General features: G+C 43.8%; 2 protein-coding genes across 7 annotated transcripts in view; one reads left to right on the forward strand and one right to left on the reverse strand.

The window, feature by feature from the left end:
* MFSD6 (major facilitator superfamily domain containing 6) overlaps window positions 1–2,316 on the forward strand; it is a 47,248-nt gene extending 44,932 nt beyond the window's left edge. For 2 of the 6 annotated variants that reach the window (XM_032114393.1, XM_032114395.1), the window contains exon 7: window positions 123–2,316. In XM_032114393.1, the coding sequence (XP_031970284.1) occupies window positions 123–305 (183 nt within the window). In that variant the 3' untranslated portion in view covers window positions 306–2,316. The remainder of the gene's footprint in view (window positions 1–122) is intronic. The other 4 variants (XM_032114396.1, XM_032114397.1, XM_032114394.1 and 1 more) reach the window with 3 other exon arrangements.
* On the reverse strand, window positions 2,312–17,551 carry NEMP2 (nuclear envelope integral membrane protein 2). The gene is made up of 9 exons (XM_032114404.1): window positions 17,445–17,551; window positions 15,029–15,144; window positions 13,271–13,499; window positions 13,025–13,097; window positions 11,951–12,044; window positions 11,134–11,248; window positions 10,265–10,490; window positions 7,869–8,045; window positions 2,312–5,863 (listed from the first exon to the last, which is right to left on the reverse strand). The coding sequence occupies exons 2-9, from the start codon at window positions 15,116–15,118 to the stop codon at window positions 5,641–5,643; spliced, it is 1,227 nt and encodes a 408-aa protein (XP_031970295.1). The 5' UTR covers window positions 15,119–15,144; window positions 17,445–17,551; the 3' UTR covers window positions 2,312–5,640.
* Window positions 17,552–26,550: the final 8,999 nt, after the last annotated feature.

Here is a 26,550-nt window from a genome sequence, read left to right on the forward strand (position 1 = left end):
CAAAGCAAGTGCTTTGTGACTTTCCAGCAGTGCCTGAATGCATCTGGGGGTGTGCCGGGGGGGGAGAGTGTCCTGAGCGTTCATGGTGACTTTTGGCATGCAATCCTTTCCCCTCTGTCTAGAAAACCAATGAGAACTGCAGTGCTTCGTCAGCCAGCTCAGCAAGACAACCCCAAAATCCGACAGATTCTGAGCAGTCCAGAAATTGTTCGGCACCAACACCTACAGCAACATCAGATTCTCAAGCAGATGGCAACCGTGTTGTGTCGGATCATGATGCTCAGCCTGCTGCTGCAGGGCCCTGAGATGCGCTCATCTTACCAAATCCAGTGCATGGAATTCTGCTTCTCACATGGGAAACGCTGGAGTAGGAGCTCAAAAGTAGGACTTCCTTCATCTTAACAATCATAATGTGATGCAGTGCAAGCTTTTAACTATATAAAGAATATTCATATGACTACACAGAGCAACATGAGCAGGGAGGCCAGAAGTTCGGATTCTTGAGGGAAGTGATGTGGCCAGATATGATGGTAGGAAGAATTCTCAGCTGCTTTGCTAAAGCTGAGTCAAGTGCTATGAGATTTCTTTGCAATCTGTAGAAAAAAGGGAGTTCACTCCTCATTTGTTGAGGCACAGAGTGTCTGACTTGATTGGATAATTTTTTTTCCTTAAATTTATTCCCAAATCAATTAAGAGAGACACTGAGTTTCCCTGAATAGTCTATTAGAAAATATCAGATCCAATAATTCTAGGAATGTTGTGAAACTGTCTCTGGAAAGATGTCTCAGAAATAGAGTAGCTTAAGGAAGTGTATCTTAATATTACGGTGATGGATTAAGTAAACCACATACATATTCAAAGAATATGTTTTTGAAGCTAATGTTCTCTTGTTTGAGATAAAAGTTTAGTTCTGCAAAGCAAAGGTTTTTGAACAGGCCTTTTAGTGCAACACAAAAGCTGGAGGAAGGCTTCTGAAGAAGTTACCCTCTGTGCTTGCAGCCCTGCAGTTGGGCATAAGGTTGTGTGCGTTTGGGTAATTTTAGTTATTGAGACAAGAATCTTTGATCAAGATTGCACAGCCTGAGACTGATCAATGGTCTTTTTGGGGGTTTTATTTCATCATCTATACAAGGGTTTATTTAATGCAGTGTAATTACTATGGTTATTTATTAAGAAAACATTAAGCTTTAAGTGCCTAGGGAAGGTGGGGGGGGTAGGGAGGAATCACCTAAAAATCTTAATGTTTAGGATTATAGGGGTGAAGTAGTGGATGCAGAAATCGAGTAGAGTGAGAGATTCTCAGGAGGAAGCAAATGTAACTCAATTGCAGTGTATTTAGGAAGTTACTTTGCCCAATGTCAAGACACTGGAGGACTTTGGATTATGTTTTGTTAAGCTTCTTAATACTGTCTGCAGCCAGCTCGTGCTGGTGCATAGTGAAAATTGCTGCTGGAGGGAAATCCTCGGGCTCAGGGAAGAGTCGGGGGGGTTTAGTCACGATAGTGTTTTGGCCCGTTTTCTTAGATGAACAGCTGGTTCCCAGGAGATCCTGAGCACTCAGCTCCCGTGGGACTGAGGGAGCACTGCTCAGCTGCCCTCCTGGAAGTGAGATGTGTGTGAGGTGCAAGGCCTTCCGTGGGGAAGGTGCTGCTGTGGGACTGTGGTGAGCCAGAGGTAAAGCCAACCGGAGCCCAGAGCCAGGGAGAAGAAGGTGGCAGCAGCTGAGCAGGGAAGGGGTGCACAGGTTTACCCACTTTGACATCTGTTAGCTTGACTGAAGGGGTGTCCCATAGCTGTGCTTTAGCTGTGCTTTTAGAACAACCCATGTTCTGGCAGTGCCTGGGACCAACACCATAGACGATAAAAAGAAACATCAATGACTAGCCACTTGTTACTTTTTTTGCACTTGAACTTAAATGTACTGTACTCACATAAATCCTCATGACTTGTCTAAGTGTCCTTTAAAATCAGAAATGTATTTATTGTATGTTTGTATAACTTGGGGGAGAACTAAAGACTGAACAGGTGACAGGACAGAAGAATGCTAAAAATCATCTTGAGGCTAACCAACCATTTGTTGAGTTCATGCTGTACGGTGTTACCTCAGCTGCTACTGCATAGCACCTGGATTGTGAAGTGAAGAGCTTGTACACTGTGTTTACACTTCAGAATTGTGTATTTGAAATGCCTGCTCTTTTTGGAATTGTATAGTCATTCTATGTTGCAAAATGGACATGTACACCTGGATTTTGATATTTGTGAAACTGTAAAAACTGTGGCAAGAAATATAAAATATCCATAACATATTTAATAGTATCAACATGAACTTTTATTTCATTTGCTCATATTACAATGTCAGCAGTGAACATAACCTGAAAAACCTGAAGTGAAAATAATTCAGTGATAATGACCTTTTACTAAAGTCACTGGAGGATGCTGAACCAAGAGCCTGGGAACTACTCTTGCACTGTGTTAAAACAGTATTTCATAATAAAATCTGACTGTAGGCACCAGTTCCCTTCTGTCGTGTGCAGGGAATGTGAGGGACACAAAGCAATGTGTGCTGTAAACTGGTCGATATGGAAGAGTGCAGGGCATCACTGTAAACACTACAGAGAAAAATGTAACATCCTTTGTTAAGGGAGAAAGGCTTTTATAACAGCGCAATGGATTAATGCCTAGATTCTGTTCCCAGATTTTCTAGCTGAACAGTGGACAGTACTTAACAATTGTTTCAGTAAGGCTGTGTCATCTCCACATATCACAGGAGCACTGTGCAAGTGAACAGGGCTCCAGTGACAGCAGCTGGTTTTGGTGGCTTTTGTTTATGAAACCCTTCCAGTGTTGGAACAGGCTTGGGAGGATTTTTAAGGTCACTATTAGCTACCCACTAAGGTAGCCATCATCTTTCTCATGTTGCTGCCATTCTGTCTTGCATGCATTTAGTCATTTCGTGCTCTACTTTGGATAGTGTTTACCCATCCCTGCTAAATGATGGATCTCTCAACTACATACAACATGGGTTGATTTTTATTTCTAATTTTTATTGCTTTTAAACTTTCTTCCTTGTTTGAAGTAGGTTACCTGGTATTCTTCTAAAACATATAATTACCTAAACTGGGGAGGCTTTTCCATTTAACATATTGCTTAGGTAAAATACTACCTTAATGTATAATCTAGGCTGTTGTATGTAAATACATATTATGTACTTATATAGTACATATATGTACTTATGTACTTCCATATTATGGAATGATAATCATCACTGCCTCACTAAAGAGAGGACATCCAGAAAAACTGTGTGTTTAAGCTCAGACAAATCTGATTTTCTTCCTTGGCCTCAAGTTACTTGGATGGGAGTTCTTGGCTAACTATGAAGTACACTGAAAAAAACCTGTGTATTTTAAAACATGCAAGAAACATTGACTTCTTTTTGAGTATCCTTTGCCTAATCTGTAATGTTTTTAAGTGCTCAATTTTCATGATGGTGACAGGCAAAGATTAAATAAATCTTAATTTGGTCTATGGTAATTGTTCAGGGAGGAGTTTCCACCCTTCTCTCAAACCATCCAAGATAATGAGGCTTTCCTCCATTTTCACAACTGCTTGTTGCTACTGCCAGAGCCTCCCAAGCCAAACCTGACTTTTAGAGTGTGAGTGGCAATTTAGCTGTGGATTTGGTAGCAGCAGCCTCTCTTAGGGGTGAGTCTTGCTGCTAGTGGCCTTCCTATACAGAACTCTTGCTCTGTTTTTGAATGTTCTTGACTTAACAGTGAGTGCATTTTGGATCGCCTGCTTGACAGGGCTTTTCTCTGCTAAACATGCTATAGATTCTGCACAGGTACTTATCATTTTATGGCACTAAAGGGTGTTAAGTGTCTCTTCACTGTAAAATGGAAGTGTTCCTTTTAAACTGAAGCAAAGCTGAAGCAATATAAAGAAGGAAAGACCACGTAAGTAAGGCTTAGGGCTTTCAAGCACCAACTCTTGAGTCCTTTGTTACGCAGAGGAGCTCTTGGATTACGGTACAGCCACGGCCACACTTCTTAGCACCATTAGAGGTAACGGGTTTTGTCCCTGGTGCAGCGATGGACAAGGAGAACCCAGGACAGCACCTGCACTGCTGCAGTCACGCTGCACCACTAGGCATGTTACAGACACCCCATTAAAGTAGATAGATCCCAGTCTCACATGTCCTTCTTGAGCCCCAGCTGCTCCCCGTCGCTCACAGTTCCTGGTGAGTTTGTAAGATCAGATGGTGACAGAATTAATGGTCTTTTGTTTTCTGCAGTTTGTAAGACAGTAAAGGAAAACAGCAAAGTGAGAACAGAAGAATATAGGGAGGGATAGTCTAAAGAACAAAAGAAGGAAATGACATCTGCAGGTGGATGAACTGAAGTACACACTCTACTCCCTAGCCTAGGACTGTGTAATACATATGCTGACAGACACGTGACTGCCTAAATTTTTCTCCCTGGTCTATTTTTCCTCTCCACATACCTCCTGTGAGAAGTCCCACAGACAGCTGAGAAAGGAAAAGTAAAAGCCAGGTATCCTCCCTCATTGTTTTGCCAGGAAGTACTTTCTGCATCTTACTGAGTGAGCAAACTACTGAGTACTCCGAGGCCAGTGGAGCTCTGCGTGGGTTATCTGCATTCCCAATTCCAGGGTCACAGCAGCACTCTGACCCTGCTGATAGCAGTTTCTCCAAGCAGCTGAAACAGCCTCAGCCTTTGTGGTCTTTTCTGGGCTCTTGAGAGGCCTGGAATGGACAGCAGCACCCATCCGAGGTAAGCTGACAATGAAACTGAAGGCAATAGCAAAAATGTTTGGGGATGGAAAACCTCTCCTAAACCCTCTGCATTGTCAGAGGGGGAGAAGCAGAGGGCTAGAGGAAGGTTTAGCAGATGGATCTGTACAAGCAGGAAGAAAGTACATAAATAAACAAAGATTTGGAAAGAACAAAATGCAGTACAGCTACAGCAGAGATCAAGAACAGAATAATATGGGCAGAGGGTGAAAAGTCAGGCAGCATTCTGAGGGGTAAGGGGAGCTTAAAACTAAAGGCAGAGGCAGGATGAAGCTAATGGACAGCAAGCCCAGCCAGAAGAGGAAACAAACCTCGTTCAGCTGCATTAACTCTCTATGCAAAGTCTCACGAACAATGAACACAGTTTATCAACACTCTGACAGCATTATCGGAAATGTTGACACAGAGGGTACTTAGTAAAAGGAGAGCATTAAAAATGGCTTTTCCTCCCTCTAGTGCTCAGCACGGAGGACTTGATGGAAAGGGCCAAAACATTCTGTTTTCTGGAGGTAGTATCCTTGGTAAAACAAGGCATCCTGGTGGACAGGCTGCCACCAGTACTTGCCTTAGGAATACACTATGTTTGTCTTCCCCAGTGAAAATACCAATAGCATGAGATTCCTCTTCACTTGAACAGCCCCTATGAGGGCTTCCTTCTGTTGCTCTAATCAGGTAACATTGGTGATACAGGAAACAGTTTTTTCAAAAATCCTTCTTTGTTCACGAGCAACCACAAGAAAAGGCCAAGTGTGAGTTCTCATTCTGTATCTTCCCTTTCTAGGACAAGTGTGTTTTCTGTCTTTTTAAATTTTTTTGTTATTTCTCAACCCTCAGAGCAGCTCAGTAGCGTATGGAAATGGAGTTTGTGTATGCGTTTCATTTTCATTCTCCTCATCCTCATGGATGGAATTGTCTGGCTCATCTTGCTCAGACTGTGCCCCTGTCTCAAACAGCTGCTCTTCCAGGAAGGAGCTCCCAATGCCATACTGCTCATCATGCGCCTTTGTTTCTGCAGGAGAGACGTGGGGAGATCCCAAAACAAAAGCTGCAAACCTGCCAAATTTTTAAGAGGAGAAGTGATCAGCTGAGAAATTAAAAGAAGAACTACTGTAAATGCTAGGGGTATTGCTATTTAAGCAGGAATGTTGTAAGGACATCCCCACAGGCAGTGCAGATGAGGGGAAGTTCCAGTAACGGATGACAACAACCCCAAAGATCGGTTTTTCTGGCTCATCTTTTCAGTATTTTCTGTAGAAGTAACTTTTGCTCTTCTGGAGACCATCTGCAAAGTCTTGTGACTAAGCAAGAAGATCTAACTTTGTTTTCACATCTTGTCAGTACTTGTGGGGTAATCCAGAGTAAGCATTTGTACAGTGGGGTACTTGGTACTCTATATTCTAAAAATAAATTGAAGCTGTAGCATATTTGAGACAAAGGCTGTAAGAATTCAGGTATGTTGATACTGCTAATGAAAGGAAAAAATGGCAAGAATTCTGCACTCCTACACTGTGGTGCAGTCACCTTGCTGCTGGTGCTGCGTGCACACTGTGGGCAAGCTGAGCTCAAGTCTTCCCAAAGAATTCCTACCTCTGCTGAACCTGCAGCTGCAGACTGGGAATTCTGCAACTGCTCCAAGTAAATGCTGAACTGGAAGTGTGGCAGAACAAAGCATGAACTCAGCACTGTCCCTACACTGCAATTTGCCACAAATCTTACTTTCAGTGGGCAACTCCATTGAGGAGAGAGAACAGAGCTGGAGGTTTCTGGCAAGTGTGTGGGAACAGACGGCAGTTCTGACACCTGGGTAAGTGTCGACAGCATCAGAGAAATGTATGAAAAAGGAAATGCAAGCTACATTCTGGAGTTCTGGTAAACTGATCAATAATTTACATTTCAGACTTAACATTTCTGTGAGATGAATGTCATCACCTCGCTGTTCTTGGAAGCTCTGTTAGTCTAAATGGGGAACAGGTTTGCCTTGGGATGAACCACCGTCTGATGCTTAATGGGAGCTGGGAGGGGTTCTCCAAATCTGATTGCTGTTGGTTCTTCTTTTTATTTCCCTATTCTCAATTAGTGAACAGTTTATAACAACTCTATTAATGAAATGATGGCTAGAAAATACTTGTGTCTCAGTTGTTTTGTACATTTGGTGGTATTTAGTTGTACAATATAACAGTAAGCTTTCACTTTTTATCTTTCCATCATGCTAAAGCAGGCAAGCAGCTTAGAAAGTAAGACTGTTTAACAGTAAATCTATAAAACCTGGTAGAGAGGCTGTCTGCGTGCCAATCCAAGGAAGATTGGACTGGGGCTCCTTTAAAATTGTGACACTTGGTTCTGTGGCAAGGACTAAGTCTTTGTGGCTGGCTAATATATGAAACTCTGCTTCTGATATCTTTAAGTTTCTGTTTTGATGGGAATACACTGTTATGATTAATTTTATATTCTGCAGGGTTTTCTGGCTTTGCTTGCTTGACCCTTTCTGACCTATATTTGTCTTAAGTTTATCTCTTAAGCTATACATGGCACAGCTCTTCTACCTGTTCTATTTGCTAGGTTCAAGTATTGATTTCTTTCTCAGTATTCTTAGTCTTAGATAGTGATACTTCAATAATAGAATTCCCTGACTGTGCAGGTTTGCAACTGGAGAGCTTAATATAGGTAATGTCTGAGTATGTATCTTCACCCTGCTCCAATTCTACGCCATAGAAAAGGGCACTGCTCTAAAACCTGAAGGAGGGCAATTTCACTGGTTAGAGAGCCACCAGGGTCACTGCAAGAGCTTACAGAGGCACTGCGGGAAGCCTTTAAGTTCTATGACCGTGAATAAGCTGTGAAGGGCTGCAAACTCCCAAGAGTAATTTGTGGTCAGGGAGGAACAAACAGAAGTTTAATTCCATCAGCGAGAAATACCCTTGAGAGGTGTGGCTGCGGTCCTGAGTGGGATATGCAAGATAAACACACCTGGAACAGTGCCTGAAGTGGCATTTAGGTCTGCTGTGTGCCAGTGTCTGTGCAATGTGTTTCCTGTTTTAGAGGAGCCAGGTTTTCTTACCTGTGTGGAGCCTGGAGTTTGGACACAGCTATCCATGATGGGAAGTCAGGGCTCCTGCAGAATGAGCGCAGCTCCTCCAGAGCTGTGATAGTTTCACTTTCACCTTGTTCTCGATACTCCTCTTCAGTAAGGTATTTAAACACCAGTTTTTTTGATTTGAAGTGATGCTTCATTTTTCTAGAATGAAATGACAATAATCAGTATTTCTAAAGTCTTCTGGCACGTAATTATTATCTATGTTAATGCTATTAACATGCATTAATCACCTCTATCCTTTTAAGAGAATAAGCTGCATTCTTACATTTGAGGACAAGGTATGTAATGTTTGCTAGCCTGTTTACCCTAGGTCTTAACCAAAGCTGTAGAATTTCACATGATATTTAATAAGCTTCAGATAAGCTTTAGATCAGGTTCTTATTGTGTATGCATGGACTAAAATCTCACAGAATTAAAGAGATGGCTGCTTGCTCAGCCATTTTTAGGTGCAAAATGCAAAATGTGTCTGTGCAGAGACATGGGCTGAATCAAAACCCAGCCTGCATATGTTACTTCAAAGATAAGCAATGCTCTAAGCCTGTTGTGAGTTGTTCATGTTGTTTACTAGATTGCTTCTCTTAAATCTTACTCTAAGTTACAAAACTGAGTAGTCTGAGGCCAAAATGTTTACAATCTGATGGTTTTTTAGCTGCTGCGTAGCGATGTATAATATAATTAGATATAAATTAGAAAGTGTGCCATGTTCAGTTCCCTTCTGTCGACTGCTTTCAATTTAAATGTTGTGATGAGTTAAGATAAGCAAGGGCTGGATGCCCGTAAAACTTTCAGCTCTGTATAAAAACACCTGCTCCAACATCAGCAGCATTCAACTTTCTTCCTTATATCCCTTTAAAGCAGAGAACTGTAGCCGTTATTTAGGTCAAACAGTGAAGGGTCTTGCTGGCTCAGTGAGATCCACTGTTCTTAAAAAGAAATACCGCAAGATTCTAAATTATTTTGATATATTTGCTGCTCTGAATTGTGTATCTGGCATCATGGCCTCACACTTCGGTGCTGTGGCATACGGATTTTGAAACAGAGAAAGAAAACAGCCCTTATCATTCTCCTAAGAGAGATTTGTAGAGCTGTATTTCTTTATAGAAGCATCAGTTCATGAAAACCAAAAACTAAGAACCACATGAAGAATAAACTACAGTGTTTCAGAGTAAAGCAAGTGTGTTCTGTGAACTTGTGGCCACATACTGGAATCATATTGATTCCAGAGTTTTCTGAACCTGCTTACAACAGGTGCTGATCTTACAAGTTGCTTTTGAAACAGCTGGTGCTCCTCAGCTGCAGGCAAAAACTGGTCTACAACAAATGATAAATTCTACCTAAAATAAAAAAGCTTCAATTCAGTCCCCACTTCAGCAGGTAAAAAGGAAAGAGAAGATCAAAGCAGTATATTCTTCAAAACTAAACAATGTGTAAAAAAAAAAACCAACAAAAAACCCAAATTATTTGATTTGTATTATTTTGGTTATGCCAGTTCTAGCCTTTGCCTCATCCTAATTCTCTGCAGTTCAGCAGAGTCCACAGCTATGGAACAGTCTGTACTAAAGACTCTGAACCTGGATGCCATCCATCACTGAAGGTAGAAAAACAGATGTAAACTGGCAGGGCTTTTTAGAATCTTCATTTGAGTGTTGTGCTTGTGCTAAAACATGCTTCAAATTCAAGGATGAGCAAACACATTGTTCCTGTATTGCTACTGAAAATACTTAGCAAGTTAAGGTCTATCTACTGCAAGCAGTTCCTTTTCCAAATCCACAATGTAAATGGGCCTCTAGGAATACAGAGGAGTATCTCCATAGTTCTAATAGATTGCTTCCATGTACAAGGTAACAACCTTGGAAAACTAAAATCAATGGAGAACACTACTTTTGTGGAAATGTGATGTTAGTCTGAACTCTATTCAACCTCCAAGAACTGTCACTTTTCAACAGCTACTTCCTTGGTGGTGGTACACTATTTTATCCCTAAGATTCCATATGAGTTCCCTGCAGCTTCTCTCACTACATGTCAAACCAAGGCAGTATTGCTGCAGTCTAATCAATCAAACAGAAATGTTCTGGTTACCATATGCCGTGCACTAGAAGGTGCTGCTACATTTGTCCTTAAGAACACAGTCACTCCATTATCCATAGAACAAAACTCATGCTTAAAACTGCCAAATGGAAAATAATTCGTGTGTCTCGGGTCCTGAAACCTTTCCTACTGCAGTTTTATGTTTGGCAAAATTATGAACTAGTATCAGAAATTCCTAAATCATGATTGAAGAGCAGAGGCTTTTTTCATTATCAGTTTCCAGTATTTCCTGGTGCTCCCAGGACCTGGACATTCACAAATAAGACACAGACCTGGCAATGTGACAGGCAGCACCCAGGGGGTAACACAGGCCTTTGGAGCAGAGGCTGACGGCTATGACTGCATATGCAACCTGAGGGATGGTGACACCACAGTAGATCAGGACAAAGGCTGTTAACTGGAGCGTCCATGTGAACAAGGTTATGCTGAGCTCCGTGGTCAGTGGCCCATGCTGATAGGAAATGGCAAAGCTGGTAATCCCAACAGCCAGAAAATACCCTGTAGATACAGAAAAGGACATGGAGAAAAAGAAGCAAACTACACCTATAAACTACTTTGCTTCACAAAGCTTGCAGCTGCTGTGAAGTGTAGCCTACTGATTCTTGTGTTGTCTTACAGATAACTGCATGATGTTTTATGTGCTTTGTACTTCCAAAGTGTGCAAAGAGTTCACAAGGTTATCTCTGAACAGCTTTTAGCCAATGCTGTGGGCTACACGTGAGTTCTCCTCATGTGACCATGTCGAGGCAGGTGCCAGATCAATAGGTTTGTCAGCCCCTGCAGCCACATCCCATTAGCCATGTGTGCATCCATTTCCCACAACCAGCAAAGTGCAAGCCAGAGGAGCTGCCCTTTTGCTCTTACAGGGAAAGTATGTAACAGCAAATCAATGAACTAATAATGCAGGCAAAATCTGCTCTTAGAACTAGTCCTCTACATCAAACTATTTATTTAATGATACAATGTGAGTAACGCTCATTTCAGTGGATTAGGAACCTTTAGAATGTTTCAACATCTACGGCTTAGGAGAAAATAGAACTCCATAAATGAGTCACTTGATTGTCTTTTTTTATGGGCAGGTATTCATCTGACCACTAAATTAAACCAAAATCTGCAGCACATTTCTTGGTAATTTTCTTACCCAACAGGTAGTTTCTGTGTTCAGACCACAACCACTGCATATTCTCTTTGAAGCAATAAATAAAATAGAGAGAGGCCATCCAGGAGCCACTCATTAAGATCCAGAAGGTACTGTGCTGGAAATTAAAAAAAAAAAAAAAAAAGGGAAAGAAGAAAAAACTTCATCAAAAAAATTCAAGTCAGAATCAGGACCATTGTTTCCAAAGGAACTCACAGGCAAAAACAGATGTGAAATTCTTTAGAGCTACAGGGTTTATGATCTGCATTGAGACTTCAACTGCATGATCCTCTGCATGCTACAACAAAACAGTGCCAATTCCAAGCAGAGCAACTGCATCTGTATTTGTGTATCATGTCCCAGTGTTACAGTGTAACCCTGCTGCACTGTGTTCCCAATTAACATACCTCAGCAATATTATGGGAATGCACAGGCTTCGTAAAAGTAAAGGAAAAATTCACATCTGCCTTAAAATGAATTGTCTTTGGTGGGTGGAAGAGAATCTGTCTCAGTTGCCACTGTATTTTTATTTAGATTGATTCACAGATTCAAAGGTAAGCTTAGCTCCAGTTCAATAAAAATAATTTATGTTTCAGAATGAACTCTTCTTGTACATCACCAATCTCCTGTTCAGTTTAAACTCAGGAGGAAGCTAAATAGAACTTGGCTCTGACCTAACTACATTTACTTGATGCAAGCAATCCTGCAGTCATTTCAGTGCAGTTACCTGGCCACAAAACCAGAACAGAATCTGGCTCTGTACCTTCACTTCTGGTATTATGATGATGACTATTATTTTGTTTTATAAATGTAGATTTACCCTTGGAATAAACCTTTTAAGTGTCAACAGGACAAAGACTAGCAGAGCAAGAGCACCCAGTATTATTCCAGAAAGGTAAAAGAACTTGGCACTCCTGTAAAGAGAACAAGAGAGAATATGGTGAGAAGTACAATTTGTAATCGGTTAAGATGCCAACATTTGTAAAAACAGCAGTGATCTTCAATAAGAACTTAACTCTGCTGTAAGTTAGAGTTGTAGTTATATGGTTAACAGGCCCAGTTCAGGTATTAAATCCGTGTAAGGAAAAATTCCCAACAGATACTTAAGGTCACTGGAGTTGTTACAGGTTAGGAGACTGTGCTGTGGATTTTTAAAACTCATGCTACTTCTGACTGCATTGACCTTCTAGTCTCTAGTACACAGAAGAAACTGAAGTAACCAACATGGTTCTGTACTGCAAGAGTTTTATTTTAATTTAAAATGCAGAAAACCCTCCACAAACCCACAAGGTTTTTCGCCTAAGCATATGCATTTATAAATTCCAACTTACTAATTCACAGTTAATGCTATAAAACCTATGACTGCTCTGCTTGTTTTAGAGGTGCCTCCTGACAATTATTTTGTGACTCACTTTGCTTTGAAGTTGTGGGCCACTTATTTTGCTATAACAACTGAGTATCCTCCCTTACATGCTATGTAAAACGTGCATCAGAAGAAAGGCTGGCACAAAGGTGGTGGCAGAAAAGGCCCCAGATGACTTCATCCTAAATATTTTCCCCCACTGATAATCAGCATTATTTAGCATTCAGCTACCCTTAATGGTGAACAAAAGGGAGAAAAGACTTTTCTGATCCACACACTTGCTCACTGAGGATTGTCCTGGTGTCCCCCAGTGCAGGAAGCTTGGATACAAAAACCCTAACACAGCTAATTGATAAACATATAAACTCCAAGGTATGTCACAATCTATCCAAACACAAGTGGTATGAGGAATTTTTAAATATATATTCAGTTTCTTATTTCACTTTCCCAAAGAACTGCCTCTTTAGCTTAGCAAACAAACCAAAGATGCACAGGCTTTGGGAAAGAAGCTCAAAAGTAGCTAGTACTCACCTGCTCAGGCTGTTTGCAAAATGGAACAGAAAAATTCCAGCTACAAACAAAAACAAGAGCTTTCCATCTAGCACTAAAAAAGGGGGAAAGAAATAGAAATTGACTTTAGACTAATTCAATCTGAAATGCTGATCATATAAAATATCAACAGAAAAGTCCCAAGCTTCTTACAGAAGAGGTGGTACATTCAGTAGCACTGGCAATACCAAGCTATCTGTAATCTAAACTCAAAGATTTGGTACTTACTTTCTCTTTTCACCCTCACAGTGTACGGTTCAATTTTGAAGGGTTGTATTTTGAAACAAACATCCTCTCCATATTGTTTTATGCTCAGAAAAGTTTCTGTACATGTCTCTGCCTTCCAGAGGATTTGAACAGCACATGCAGCAAACTCAAAAACAGTTTCTGAATTCCGACAGTTGTTTTTTTCTGAAATAGGCTCAAACCGGAACTTTTCTCTGCTGTTAACTTTTATCTAGAAACAAAGAACAGAATACACAGAGAAGTAGCTCAGAATCACTGTGGGTTTTTGTTTTCATGAACTATATCGCATATAAGCCATGCATGTGGTAATGAAAATCAATCTCAATTGTTTAGTCTTGGTTATTTATATTATGCAAAGATTACTTGTTTACAATTGATCACCTTACGAGGTAATTCAGAGAACTCATCGGCAGCAAAGTTCAGTGGAGGGAACTCCATCCATCCAAAAGCACAGTGGGTTTCGTTTTACTGTGACACTTGCCCACAAATTTTTAATGAAACCAGTAATATCTGACTGACCACATTTTCTTTTGTGAATGTTCATACCCCTCCTCCTTCCCCTCCCGAACCATAACAAATTGGACTTGCTTTTCTTTATCATGTAATCTTCATGTTGGGGACACAAGAGGGATAAGGCAAATAAAAGATAGTATAACCAGAAATTTAAATAGAAGCACATTCCTGTTGGGTATTTGGGGGTTTTTTTGCTGGTTCCCTGTGCCCTCCCCCACCAAAATGGTAGAAGATCTTGTCCATCTTCTAAGTTGGGATGATTTTCCTGAAGACTCTGATACATTGTGAGCTCTTCATCGGGGCCCACTAGACAAAAAAGACCCATCTGCAAAAAAGTGATGCAAGGGGTAATAAACCAGGTTTGTACTGGGAGAGGAGACAATGTGTCAGCAAGCAATTTGTTGTGGAAAAAATCTGAACTTCCTGCTTTTAAACATTGACTCCAGGAGAGTTTGTGTGACTGATGGAGGGTTTTACCACCTGAAGCCTGCTACCATTCATAAAAACATCTGCAACATGTTCCTGAGGAAAATAGTCCTGGGAACAGACAAAGAGATGTTCCTCTTTCTTTTATCTGAGAGAAAAGTCCTCAAACAGAGTCAAAATGGAACTGTGCCCTTCCTTTGTCTGGAGAAATACTTCCCAGGAAAGAAAAGGAACTATGGAGATGGTTAGCGCATTCCTTTAGCTGTTACTGCTTCCACTCTTGAAGAGATTTTTACTTGCTTCAAACTAATCTCTAAATGTGTTTCTTGTAAGATGACCCTCTATTAGTCAGGAAAACAAACACACTGCTGCTGCTGTTTGTTCATTAGTCACAATCTAACGAGCCTTTGGTTCCTACACTTCGGTATGCTATGGTGAGAGAGCCTCAGAATTGCATTTAGTCCTCAAATTTAGAAGTTCCATAAAGGCATTTGGTGACAAGCAAATTTTCAGAGATTAACACTGGTTCATCAATAGAAAAGGTGTGCAAGAAAATAACACACAGTCCTAAATTAATGTTTTTGTGGCACCATCATGCTCTAAGCCTGGCTGACATCCTTACAGTAGAGCCCAAACCTCTCTGCATGCCAACTGGAGGCTCATAATGCTGCATTTTTATCATGGTCCCAACTATACACCACTTGAACTATTAATTACATGGAGATGCTGCCCTGATCTTGCTAACTGGCCATGTGGTTTGCTGGGAAAAGCTCACATGGAGCACAGTGAACGGCCTCTTACCTGGAGAGTTGACCAAAGGTACTGTAAGTGAATGGTTCTGTTTTGCACATAGCAGTAACAGTTTTCATCCTGCTTCTGGATGACATCCATCTCCTGCAATAAGCTGCAGTTTTTACCTGGGGGGGGGGGGGCAAAAAAGTTAATTTTAAGCATGAGTCAAATACAAATGTCTGATTTCAGTCCATTTCATTGTTGCAAATGCTGAAACATGTTCAATATGATTTAGATGAAAATTCAAATTGGACTTCTAATCAAGTCATTTAGGCTCCAAAGTACACTGCAACACCTTTGGAAAAAAAATAACTAGGGTGGTATTTTTAAAAAATGTAATCCAGAAAAGCTTGGCTTCAGCATCAGTGTTTTGATGGCATTGGAACAGGGCCTCTGGGCCAAATTCACTGCCAGCATGAGTGGGTGTAACTCCACCAGAGTTCCCTGCACCACTGGTGAATGCAACTGTGGGAGTCTGAGCAGGTAAACAGACTTACATATTAACATAGTCATTTAGCACATGACACAGCTGCTGATCACAGAAGTCATGCTCCTCTCCCTCGGAAATGTTTCTAATGTTAAATAACACAACTCTTCTTTTTAGAACATTTTTTCTGCTGTCACAGTCCAGCCACAGCATGTTATAAGGGAACTGCACTGACAGCTCACCACAAATCATTGAATTAGGGATGTGAATTGTTCTAACCCTCCTGAAATGTTAGTGAGCACCTAGGATCTTTAGAATTAAGATTGCACTTTTGAGCAGAAATGGACCTAAAAGACTAATGGAGCAAAGTTTGAATAACATTCTGATCTATATACATGCGTAAAATATACTCTACAGTGCATTACCACAGTGTTTCAAGAACATGATTAAAGAGAAGAATAAAGGAAATAATTACACATCTGAACAGAGGGACTCATCTGGCTTACTGAATAGAAAATGTAGGTCTCAGCCAAGCTCAGTAATAACTGCTAATACACTGTCATGCACGCAGAGCAGCAAAATGGTTATGTGCAGTCTCAATCCAGACAAGGAGATGCTGTTTGCAGGTAAAAACCTGTTGTGCCTCTATAAGGAAGCTGAAATTAAGCTAAATTATATTTTAACCAATTTGGTTAAGCCAATGAAATATACTGTGTGGATGTTCTTACTTAGGTTTATTATAGCATTGCAGAATTATTGTCCACACGTGATCCTACTAAATTGGTTTAACTTTAAAATTTGGGCATTTTTCTTGTGGAAAAAATAACCATCTGATTAATTTTCATCCACGGCAAATCCAGTGGGAGGGAGCACAACCACTCAGCCAAGCGCTGCCTGTACCTTTAGACAGGCACTTTCACAAAAGTCATCGGATGATGCTGCAAAAGGATTATTTGTCACTGAAGTGCTGCCGACTGACGCAGCAAGGAGGTGAGGCTGGGCACTACCCAGGCCTAAAACCAAGATAATCCAGTAACAGGAAATGACAATACCCTGCTAGCAGGGCCAAAACACAGCCCGGAGGGTCCACACCTTCCCTGAAGGGCATCTTAGGATCTCCTGCCACTATGGATAAACTATCCACCCATGTCAGAGGCAATGTCATCCACACGCAAGGCTAGCAAATGTTTTCTTACTACCCATAGTTTTAAGGCATTTTTCTTGGGGAAAATAATCTGCTTGAAATGTTGCATCGCTCCATAGAGTGAAACAACGATGTTACAAAAGGAGAGATGCTTCTGAACAGGTAACTCTGAGGTAGTGGGCAGGTCTAGCTACTGGGAGGACACACAGGTAGAGTACCTCGCAAATTCTGAGACTGCAAGCAAAGAAACTTGAAATTATAAGGCATCAGCATCTGCTGCAGAATCCGGAGGATGCCCAAGACTCGAGAACGTCAACGCAAGGAGGCAGCCGGTTCTCGAGTTCCATATTGCTACTACAACTGAGCACAGCCTTTAGGGGTTTTCCTGCCCTCAAATATGTTAACAAAAGATCTGTTCTGCACTCGACGCCCCTGACCCGAGCTCCTGAGAAAGCCAGAGGGAGTCGCACACGCAGAGGCAGCTCCCGGCCCCGCCGCTGAAGTGGGAGGGACGCGCCCGCCCTCTGTGCGCCGCGGGTCCTTTGTCCGTGCGGGCTCTCCCGGGCCGGCTCCCCGCGCCCCTGCCCCACCGGGGACGGCACGGGGCCGGCTTGTGGGAACCGAGCTGCTGCGAGACAACAGCGGGACACGGCAAAGCGCCTCAGGCCGCCGCTGCCCTGGCTCCGCTGCAGCTGCCGGCGGCGCGAGGCGGCGGCTCCGGCCCGTCCGCCGGGCAGCGCCATGTTGGGCGGCAGCGGGAGCGGCGGGGCCCCCGCTCCCGGGGGGATGGGGCTGAGGAACCCCGGCCTGTGAGCACCCGCCCTGCCCCGGGGGCGGGAGGGGACGGGCAGTACCTGCTGGCGGAGCCTCCCCGCTGCCCGCGGCCGCCCCGGGCAGCGCCAGCCGGACGAGCAGCAAGAGCAGCCCCGGCCCCGGGCGGGCCCACGGGCGCTGCCAGCGGCGAGGCGGCCACGCCGGACCCATGCGGCCGCCGCCGGCTGCAGCCTCGGCCCTCGCGGCCGGCGAAGGGCGGGGCAGGGGCGGTGCGGCCCCGCGGGCCCCGCTGCCCGCTCCCCCCGCAGGGCGCGACCCGGCCGGGGCCGGGGCTCCACCCGCGGCGCCCAACGCTTGTGCGGGAGCAGGCGGGAGCAGCCCGTGCAGGGGCTGAGGGGCCCGTCTGCAGTGTGACACCCCGCCCTCGGCTTCTGTTACGCCTTCCCTGGGGTTGAGAGGGTGCGCTTAGAAAGAAGGAGGAAAACCATCGAACGTAACAGCTCAGGCAGAGCGTGTCCCTGGATTGTGATCTCGGCAGAGCGAGAGCATTGGCTGCCCAGTAAAGGTGTAAAGTGGTTCCAAACCAAACGTGGACAGCTTTTGACACTTGCAGACCTCAACCAAGGCAGTCACCCAGCTGAACGGGAGGCAGAGGATGTTGTCCTCCTTACACACGCAGTTCCCAGCCCGAGGGAAAGGCCGAGTCAGGTCACCAGGGTGCCGGCAACCAGCGGTGGCTGAGCCAGACATTGAACCACACATTAATCAGACCCTCCGTCCACACAGAGGACTTGCCTGAGCGAAGTGTTGTTACATGCTGTGACGGAGGTGAACATCCACAGCTATTCTGTATTTCCTGGGCAGCCACAAGGAGAGCCTGGAGCAGGCACCGTTCCCCTGTCAACCCTATGGAGGAGACGTGAGCGAGGTCCAACTCAGCTCAGTCCCCGCTTGCTCATTGCAGCCGTTTTAGATCACTTGTGAGTCACAGTCAGCAGTCAGGGGTGGAAAGGGCTGGAGGTTTTTTCCCTATTCTATGAAAATCAATAAACACAATTTTGCCAAGGCATTCTGCCATCGCTGTTGTCTATTTTTATACTGAGCCCTACATTTGGCTTTTCCAACCTACTTGCTTTGCTTCAATGCGTTCCCTTCCTTGTTCTTAAAACAATGCCACTTCTCTGCGTGAAGGTTGCTCTTAGTTTTGTTTTTTGATTGTTTAGGGCTGTATCCAACTTCTGGGGGTGCCAGGATGGGCTCTTTTAACACCTGAAGGGTGCTGCCCACTGCCTCGCACCTTGTCGCGGCGCTTACATCTGCAGGGAGTGGGTGGTGCAGGGCTGTGGCTCTCCTCGCCTCACCTCCTACGCCCGCTTGGTGCTGGCTGGGCTCGCATCTAAGTGTGGATTTTTCCTTGCAAATACTGAGGAAGTGAAGGATAAGGGCAAAAATAGTTGGGATTTGATAGCGTGTGCAACATCTGACAAACTTGAGTCCCCAAAGGAAGCAGCAATTGATTTATATATTTGTCTTTATGTAACTCGGGTGTTGTCTCTATGTAACTTTGCAGGCACTTCCTCTAGAAAATTTAATGAAGAAAGAAATACTGAGGTTTGTTCCCCGGTTCCCTGATAAACCTTTAGAAATATGTTACTTCTCAGCTGTGTGTCTGCACAACAAGGGACCATCACAGCCAAGTTATTAGAGGAATCCCTCTCACATTTTCAACTTACAATATTTTTTCGGTTCTGTTAACCTTCTTGACAGTATTTTTTCTGGGAAGGGAGACACTCTGCATTCAGGTCTCACTTGTATTTTCATTTTTAGAGCTCTTAGCACTTCACCGCTAATTAACTTTCAATAACTGTCGTAGGGTTACAGTTAGTCAGCATGAATCAGACAGAAAATGCAGCTTTAGGGGACCACACTCTGTCAAAAACTATTAGAAACCTTTGCTTGATTTCCAAGGAGAATATACTCGCTCAAGCAGGGTATCACAGCTATTAGGCAGTGTTCTACTGCAGTGAGAAATCCTCAGTAAAAGAGACTCGGTGGTTTTGGTAACAGCCCTCCTTTCAGGGTGGCTCTGAGTAATTGTGCAGCCTTCTCCTTGCTTCCTGTTTGTCTGATTTCCTAAATGGTGGTGGTGCTTAGGCCAAAGCTGGGGTTCTGAGCTTAAAGGCAATGTTTTTACCTGTTTGCTCACAAATATAATTGAAAATAGGGAGAGAAAGGGGAGGCCACTTACAGGTGCAGGTCAGCTCATGGAAGCTCTGCCCTTCCCAGGCCTTCTCTGCTGTGGAAAATTGAGTGAGAACAGCTTTTGGCTGGGAGCACTCAAGGGAAGACTTGGCTGTGGCAGGCAGCAGTGCTGGTGCTACCAGCAATGGGTGACATTCCTGGGATGCAGCATGCAGACCTCTCAAGCTCCATGTGTGACAAATTGCCATGTTAGTAATGGGGAAGGAGGCAGGGGAGCAGTGCAGAGCCATGTCCACAGCATGTGTTTTCATCCCAGGCTTTTGGAGCCCTGGGTTATGCCACCCCATATGCTCTTACCTCTGAAACACTCAACATCATCCACAATGTCCTCATCTGGCTGTTTAAAAGCTGGCTGCACTGTTAGATGGGATACCAAATCCTGTCGGTACTGCTTGAATCCATGTTTTTCCACAAAGGCCCCAGGTGCTCACTGCTGGTGGTTTATTTGGCCTGTGCAGCAGGAATAGGCAGCAGGTGTGTAAGGCACTGATGGGGAGGGAGTTCTTCTGAGCCCCCAATGCCCTGTCTGTCTTGGGCTCTCCTGCTGTTGGAGACAGCTCCTCTCCCCTACAGCACCTGTAAGGTCAGGCTGAGGGAAGGCACTCAAGTCCTATTCCCACCCCACAAAGTGATGCCCATTGCCCACTTGCAGCCTGCTCTTTACTTTCTAGCTAGAGCTAGTAGAGGCTTTCAATTTTCAGGTGTGCTGCTAAAATCTCAACACATGCTCTGGATGACTAAGGATGCTTCCTCTGGTTTATTTAATTTTTCTTTTTTCCCCTTTGCCCTCCCTTCCCCCTCCTTACGTCAGCAGTGGGTATAATTTGTTTGCAGAGTTCCAGGGTGTTTTATCTTTCTTTGGCTGGCCCCAAGTGCATGGGGGTTTGTTGAAGCAACAGCATTCGTGATTTCTTAGAGCTGGTATGTGGGTGTTGGATTGTGTCATTCGTAGGAGGCGAACGTCAAAGGAAGTGGGATCAACTGCTGGAGGTTTGTAAGCCAGGTACTTAATATTTGGTTTCCTGGAAAAGCAAGGAAAAATAGCAAAAGAGGCAGCCTTTGTGTCTTTAGTTTTCCCATGTAATCAGAATAACGTAATAGCTATGGATGTTCAAGCACAGTTTGGGTTGGTTTTGGTTTTGTTGGGTCGGTTTGGTTTTTTCCCCTTGGTTTATTCAGGATGGAGAACTACTGTATTTTCCTTTAAGTAGTTTCACATGTTTTGGTGTATTCTGTTGAATGTTTATTCCAGTAATACAAATAATTTGTGTTCTGTAAGTGCCCTCACAAATGATGCGATTTATTATCAGGTACATTATGTTGTCTTTTTATTTTATATAAAATGGTGTCTTTGAGTTAAAATTAGACAGAAGAGCCATTTGAGACTATTTTGTTCATCTCCAACTGTTCTCTTTTTTCAAAAGTGCATTAGTCTGATGTATTTCATGGGCAAAATACTGAGTTATTTTGGGGGGAGACAAATTATCTACAAAAGAAAAATATAGCTGCTTATTTTTACAGTAGTTTTATGGTAATCGCTGTTTTATTTGACAAGTACAGATACTGAGCTAGATAGCAAAATTCCAGCAGATTACTTTCTCCTAAACTGCTCTAGGGAGCAGGTATCTTTTGCAGTCCTTGTTCAGGCTAAGCTCAAAAATTAAATAGGACGGAGGTACCCTTTAAAAAAATTATTTATCCATCTTATGGATTAGGCAAAAGGACTGTAGCAGCTTTCTTGGCATTTCCCCCATGCTTATTTCCCCATGTCTGTCAAAAGGATCTGTAGGTCAGGAGGAAGGAAAGCTGCTGGTGGAGTGTTCACAGGAGGACTTGGCTGTAATCGCTGGAAACACAGCCCTTCCCCCTGACTTCAGCAAAGCATTGTGGTGTAAATTTATGGATCTCATTGATATTTTTCCTGATTTACACAACAGTAAGCAGTATGTAAGTACAACAGTAAGTTAAGTAGCAGTGGGCCTTAAATATTTATCTGGTTTATTTTTAGAATGGCAGTTGCAGTTATTTATAGAGCAAGGAAGCAATGATACAAATCTGACTGGATTCCTTCTTTGCTTTGGATCTGCAATAGGGAAGCAGTTGGGATTTTTTGACCACAAGCTCTTATTTATTATGTTAAATTTGCTCTGATTAATATGTTATAGGCTTCATTTTTCAAGAGCCTCTGAACCCCTGCTTACAAGCATAAGGGATCTTGTTACCTCTGTAAAGGAGCATTGATGCAGCCTAAGAGCAGCTGTGAGACTGCCCTGTGCTGCTGTGCAGGTACTAATACCTTACATGGATGTATCCGTGGGGAAGGGTCCCAAGAAAAAACACACTTATGGCTGGTCATTTCTTACCCATAAAACCCCAGAATAGAATATATTCTGCCCTGGGAGGCTTTGCTGGATGTGGGATGGGCGGATGGGGGTGTTGCTGCGAGTGAGCCTGTATCTATCTATGCCAGTGTGGTGGGGAAGGACATTCCCTCTGGAAAACAACATGAGGGGTAAACTAGGCTGGTGGATGGAGATGACAGAAGAGAGCGTGCAGTTGTATGTGCTGACTCAGCAATTAGCACTTTTGGCTGTTAGGCCACCGGTTGATAGGTGGCTTAGCTTAGTAGTTACCTAAATCTGTTGTTTCCTTTTGATTCCAGAGGCTTTGTGGTAAGTAGATTGGTGATCCTACCACTGATGTTGACATCCTGACTGAGTCTCAGACACCAGGGCTTCATTGCAGCTGCACAGCCCTCACCCCATACAGACAGACAGGTCAGCACCTGGCAGGACCAGTTCTATTGCTGCATCCCTCCTGTGGAGAAAGAGGGCTTTCCCACTGTCATGAACTTCAAAACATCATTCTGTATTTCATTTTAAAACAAACCTTGAGAGCCTGGGAGGGAAAGAGAACTAACAGATGAAGTCAACCCCCTGCGTTTGCCATGAGAAACCACAGAAGGTGGTATGGTTTTGTAAGGAGGCCACGGGAGCGATGTTTTATTTATGGATAAGTGCATGTCTGTCTGTCTTGTGCCTTCAGATTTATCTTTATACTGACTGTTGTTTCTTGCTTCCACATTTATACACTAGCCTTTAGTAATTGTCCTGGGATTTAATGAAGCACTCTTGGAAGAATGAATTGCTAGCAGTGTTAAACAAATGTGAAAAGAATTATTCTCTTTCCAGAGTTTCTTGAAATTAAATTTTAGCCCCAGTGTGCTCAACTACCTTCAGGATTAATCTCTGTATTGTCAAAGGAGCCTGTCAAGCTCTTTTAGATCAAAGGAGGCTGTTTTGTATTAAGAAGATTCTGATGATGTTTTCCAGCTCTTGGGTACAACACAAAGGCAACCTGTGGCTCTCCACTGCTGTTTGGCCCATTAAGTTTTTGTGTGTCTTGCTGCTTCCTATTTTCTTCGATGTGTGTGCTCTGCCAGGTCCAGCTCAGGCAGGTGGCCACTGGCACCCCCATAACCAGGCACTTCCAAGCTAACTAAAATATCTCCTTGTTCTCTCAGAGCCTGTCTGGTCAGGGTTGTTGATGGTTTCTTTTCACAGCTTGCTGTTCCTTACGGATGCACCGCTGTACACCTGCACCCACATGGACTCCACCGGTGCGCAGTTCCTGTTGCCAGCAGAGCACACCAGCTTGGCATGCATTCCCCCCCTTCCCAGCATGCCTGGCCTTTTTAAATTCCTACTTTTCCTGCTTTTAGACACAGTCCTCTGGCATTATACATTTTCTGAACAGGCTGCTTAATGACTTCTTTTGTTCCTCACCAGCTCAGAATTTTTTGACTGCTGCATTTTTTCTCTTTAAATATAAACATGGGAGAGACTAAGAAATAAGTGCTATGCAATGATTAAGAAGAGATATGCCAGTGGCTATGCCTGATTAATGGATTTACACTGTACATTACTCACAGGGAGCTTTCCAGTGTCTTTCTCCAAAACAAGGTAATTTGCTTAAAGGGCTATGTTTTTGTAAAAGGCCGATAAGCAAGCGATACTTGGTGCATGTATGGATGTCAAGGCAGGGAGAGCCAGGATAGGATGTACAGTCATTTTGCCTCTGCTAGTCACAGCCATTCCTGCAGGTACTTGAGGAATGCAGGATGTGCCCCAAATAGATCTTTACAAATATTCCCCGATGGAGTCATTTCAGCCTCTCCTGACATCCGTATTAGCTCTTGCTGACAACAACAGGATTTTTGTGACGGTGACTGCAGCAGAGTACAAATGCTTTTCTTCTCCTTTCATGCCAGCCAGCAAGTGAAGGTAAAGACTTGCTATGCTGACTCAGAGGAAGGGTTGAACAAGCCTGGGCTCCTGCCTCTGACAGCGGCCAGAGAATCTTCAAGAAAGTCAAAGAAGAAAACAAGCAGTTTTCCCTGCATCATCCTCTTCACAAAGTGAATGTTTCCAGCTCTAGCATCTATTCTAACAGGATAAGAAAGGATAACTTAAGGAAATAGTGTGGCAAGGTGAGGAGAGAGGCTTTCTCTTCAGAGTACTAGCAGGGTTTAGTTTTCTGATCTGGTGCCAAATGCAACAAAGGTACTTGCCAAATGTCCTTGCAATAGGACTTGTCCAGGGGCTTTACAGCTTTGCACCTCTCTCTCTGTGTCCTGCTGCTCTGATTCTGTTGGACTCAGGGGGATTCCTCTGGTGCTGAGCCTGTGTGAAAATCCAGCTTCTCCTGACTGCAGGGCACGTGTCCAAGAGTGTGAAAGAGCGGGAGAGCCCAGTTCATGCCATTAGCAGGGCAAGGCATTAGTGAGAGCTGTAACTGCGTCTTGGCTGTTTGAGACTGGGGACGGACATGTCTGCTGAGCAGGGAGATAGCCTGGTTTATCTGCTGTCCAGTTTACCACAGGGACTCATGGACTGAGACCACCTTCTGAAAGTGAGGGGTGGTGCTGGGCTGGTCTCTGTGGTTCCTACCATCTACTCATGACCGACATTGTCTCATGCTCCAATTTCCTCCGGATGTGGAGCCGCATTCAGTGTTGTTATAAATCTGCCGAAGGTTGTGGCATCAGTACCAGGCTCCTCTGAGGCACAGGTGCCTGGAGGAGCCTGGCTCAGGATTAGGATGCTGAATTATGTATGCATATAATGCTGAAAATGCACAAGAGATGCAGGCACGAGAGTGACTCCAGGCTGAAAGTCAAAACTTCTTTTCCATGCACTGCCAGCTTTTTTAACTGCATTCCTCTGGCCTTTCCAGTTATCTAATATGAATGCAAGGGGATCTAAAATATGTCTGTCTGTCCATTATGTCAAAAGGTTGACGTTAAGTGGAGACTGAGCTTCTGACTTGGATTTTTTCTTTCACTCCTAATTAAAAAAAAACTTTTTAAGGTGTTTATTTCAAAACCAGCATGGTCTGGAAACAAGAGCTTTTTTTCTGTGTCATTAAACTTCAAGTCTGTTCCCAGAACTGTATGTCCGAAGGAAAGCATCCCTAGGCAGGTATTATTTGCCAGCTGACTTGGACCTTTGGCACTTCCCAGCTCCAGGCAAGCTTCCTTGGCATGAGACGCCACAGAACTGGTGAGCTTGCAAACACTGTTCCCTGCTTCAAAGGAGTTACAGTACCAAACACACCAGGGGATCCTGCCAGCTCCATAAGCCAAACAGGCTGCAGTCTGAGGAAGTCAGAAACAACTTAGACACACCTGGAAATACTCATAAAGCCCTTGAGCCTCGTCATTATTGCTCAAGGTGTCCAGCAGCTCTGCAAACACTCAGATGGTGTATGAGCCAGGCAGGTGTGGCTTCAGCAGCTCGTATGCCCAAAAAAACTCAGCAGGCTGGAATCAGACAGCTAGCACTTGTCCGTTTCTTAATTTATTGTTATCTAAGTCTTTATAGTCCTTGTAGGGAGATAAGATGCTGGCTTTTCCAGGTATCCACATGTAGAAAGGACAGGGATAAAAATATCCATGGTTGTGTTCAAAGACAGCGGGGAAAAAGCAGCGCCTGCTGGCATCAGGCCAGGGGAGAAGCATCCTACTCCACAGGCAGGTGGCCACTGCCTGTGGCACAGCTCTGCGCCTGCCCTTCCCATCCATGCTGCTGGTTGCCAGCAGCAGCACCCTCCAGCCCAAAACACCCATGTTTGCTAAGCTGACCTTGTGTGACAGGATGCCTTTAGAAGAACGTTAATTTTAGAGAAAGACAGAATACTGCCACTTGCTGAGAATTAAGACATTTTTTAAAACATCTCCAAGTGACCAAAACCTGCAGTGCTCAAAATCATTGTCCAGTGTTCTGTAGGCATATATTGCTCTGCAATTGTTCCCTGTTGCTGGTTTTACTTCCAAGCTGTGCATTCAAGCCAGGTGCTATAATAGTTTCTTTTGCTGTGAGTTATAGCACCACAGCCCTGAGAGAGATCATTGCTACTTCCACCAAAAATGGAGTCTTCAAACCTTTGAAGAAGAAAAATGGGAAGGTTGTGGAGGTTGTGTACACAGACCTTAAAAATGGGGGGAAACAGGAGCAGGGAGACTGCAGGGGAGCAATGGCTGGGGTGTTCCTCAGCCCCTTCCAGCAGAAAGGTGGAACATATTGGGGTCCATTGACTCCTTTTATTTGAAGCTGTTGAGCTTTGAAGCCTTACCTACATGGCTAATGTGTGCTTGGGATGCCCAGCAATGGGGCTGAGTGCTGGGATGTTCCACACTGCTCTGGGTTTCCACTGTTGTGCTGCAGCTGGGACCAGCTTTCGGTGGGGAACCAGACCAGCTGCTGCTGCTCTTGTTCTGAGCACTCATAAACAGAATTTGCTCCCTCACGGGAAGTACTGATGAGATTTAAATTGTTTTGATGCAAAGCAGTGTTATTACAGCTACTGTGCTGTTACTGATTTAGTAGGATTTATGTTTCCAGCATGGCTAACAGGTAGCCAGTG

Source organism: Corvus moneduloides, chromosome 7 (assembly GCF_009650955.1).
Source record: "Corvus moneduloides isolate bCorMon1 chromosome 7, bCorMon1.pri, whole genome shotgun sequence".
Taxonomy (NCBI): Eukaryota; Metazoa; Chordata; class Aves; order Passeriformes; family Corvidae; genus Corvus; species Corvus moneduloides.

Excerpts from the sequence above, each read along its gene's own strand:
- NEMP2 (XM_032114404.1), bottom strand. The coding sequence starts at position 15,118 with ATGGATGTCATCCAGAAGCAGGATGAAAACTGTTACTGCTATGTGCAA. Across the intron at positions 13,500-15,028 it reads ACCTTTGGTCAACTCTCCAG|ATAAAAGTTAACAGCAGAGA; the intron begins GTAAGAGGCCGT and ends CTTTGTTTCTAG. Across the intron at positions 5,864-7,868 it reads AAACTCCAGGCTCCACACAG|GTTTGCAGCTTTTGTTTTGG; the intron begins GTAAGAAAACCT and ends AAAATTTGGCAG.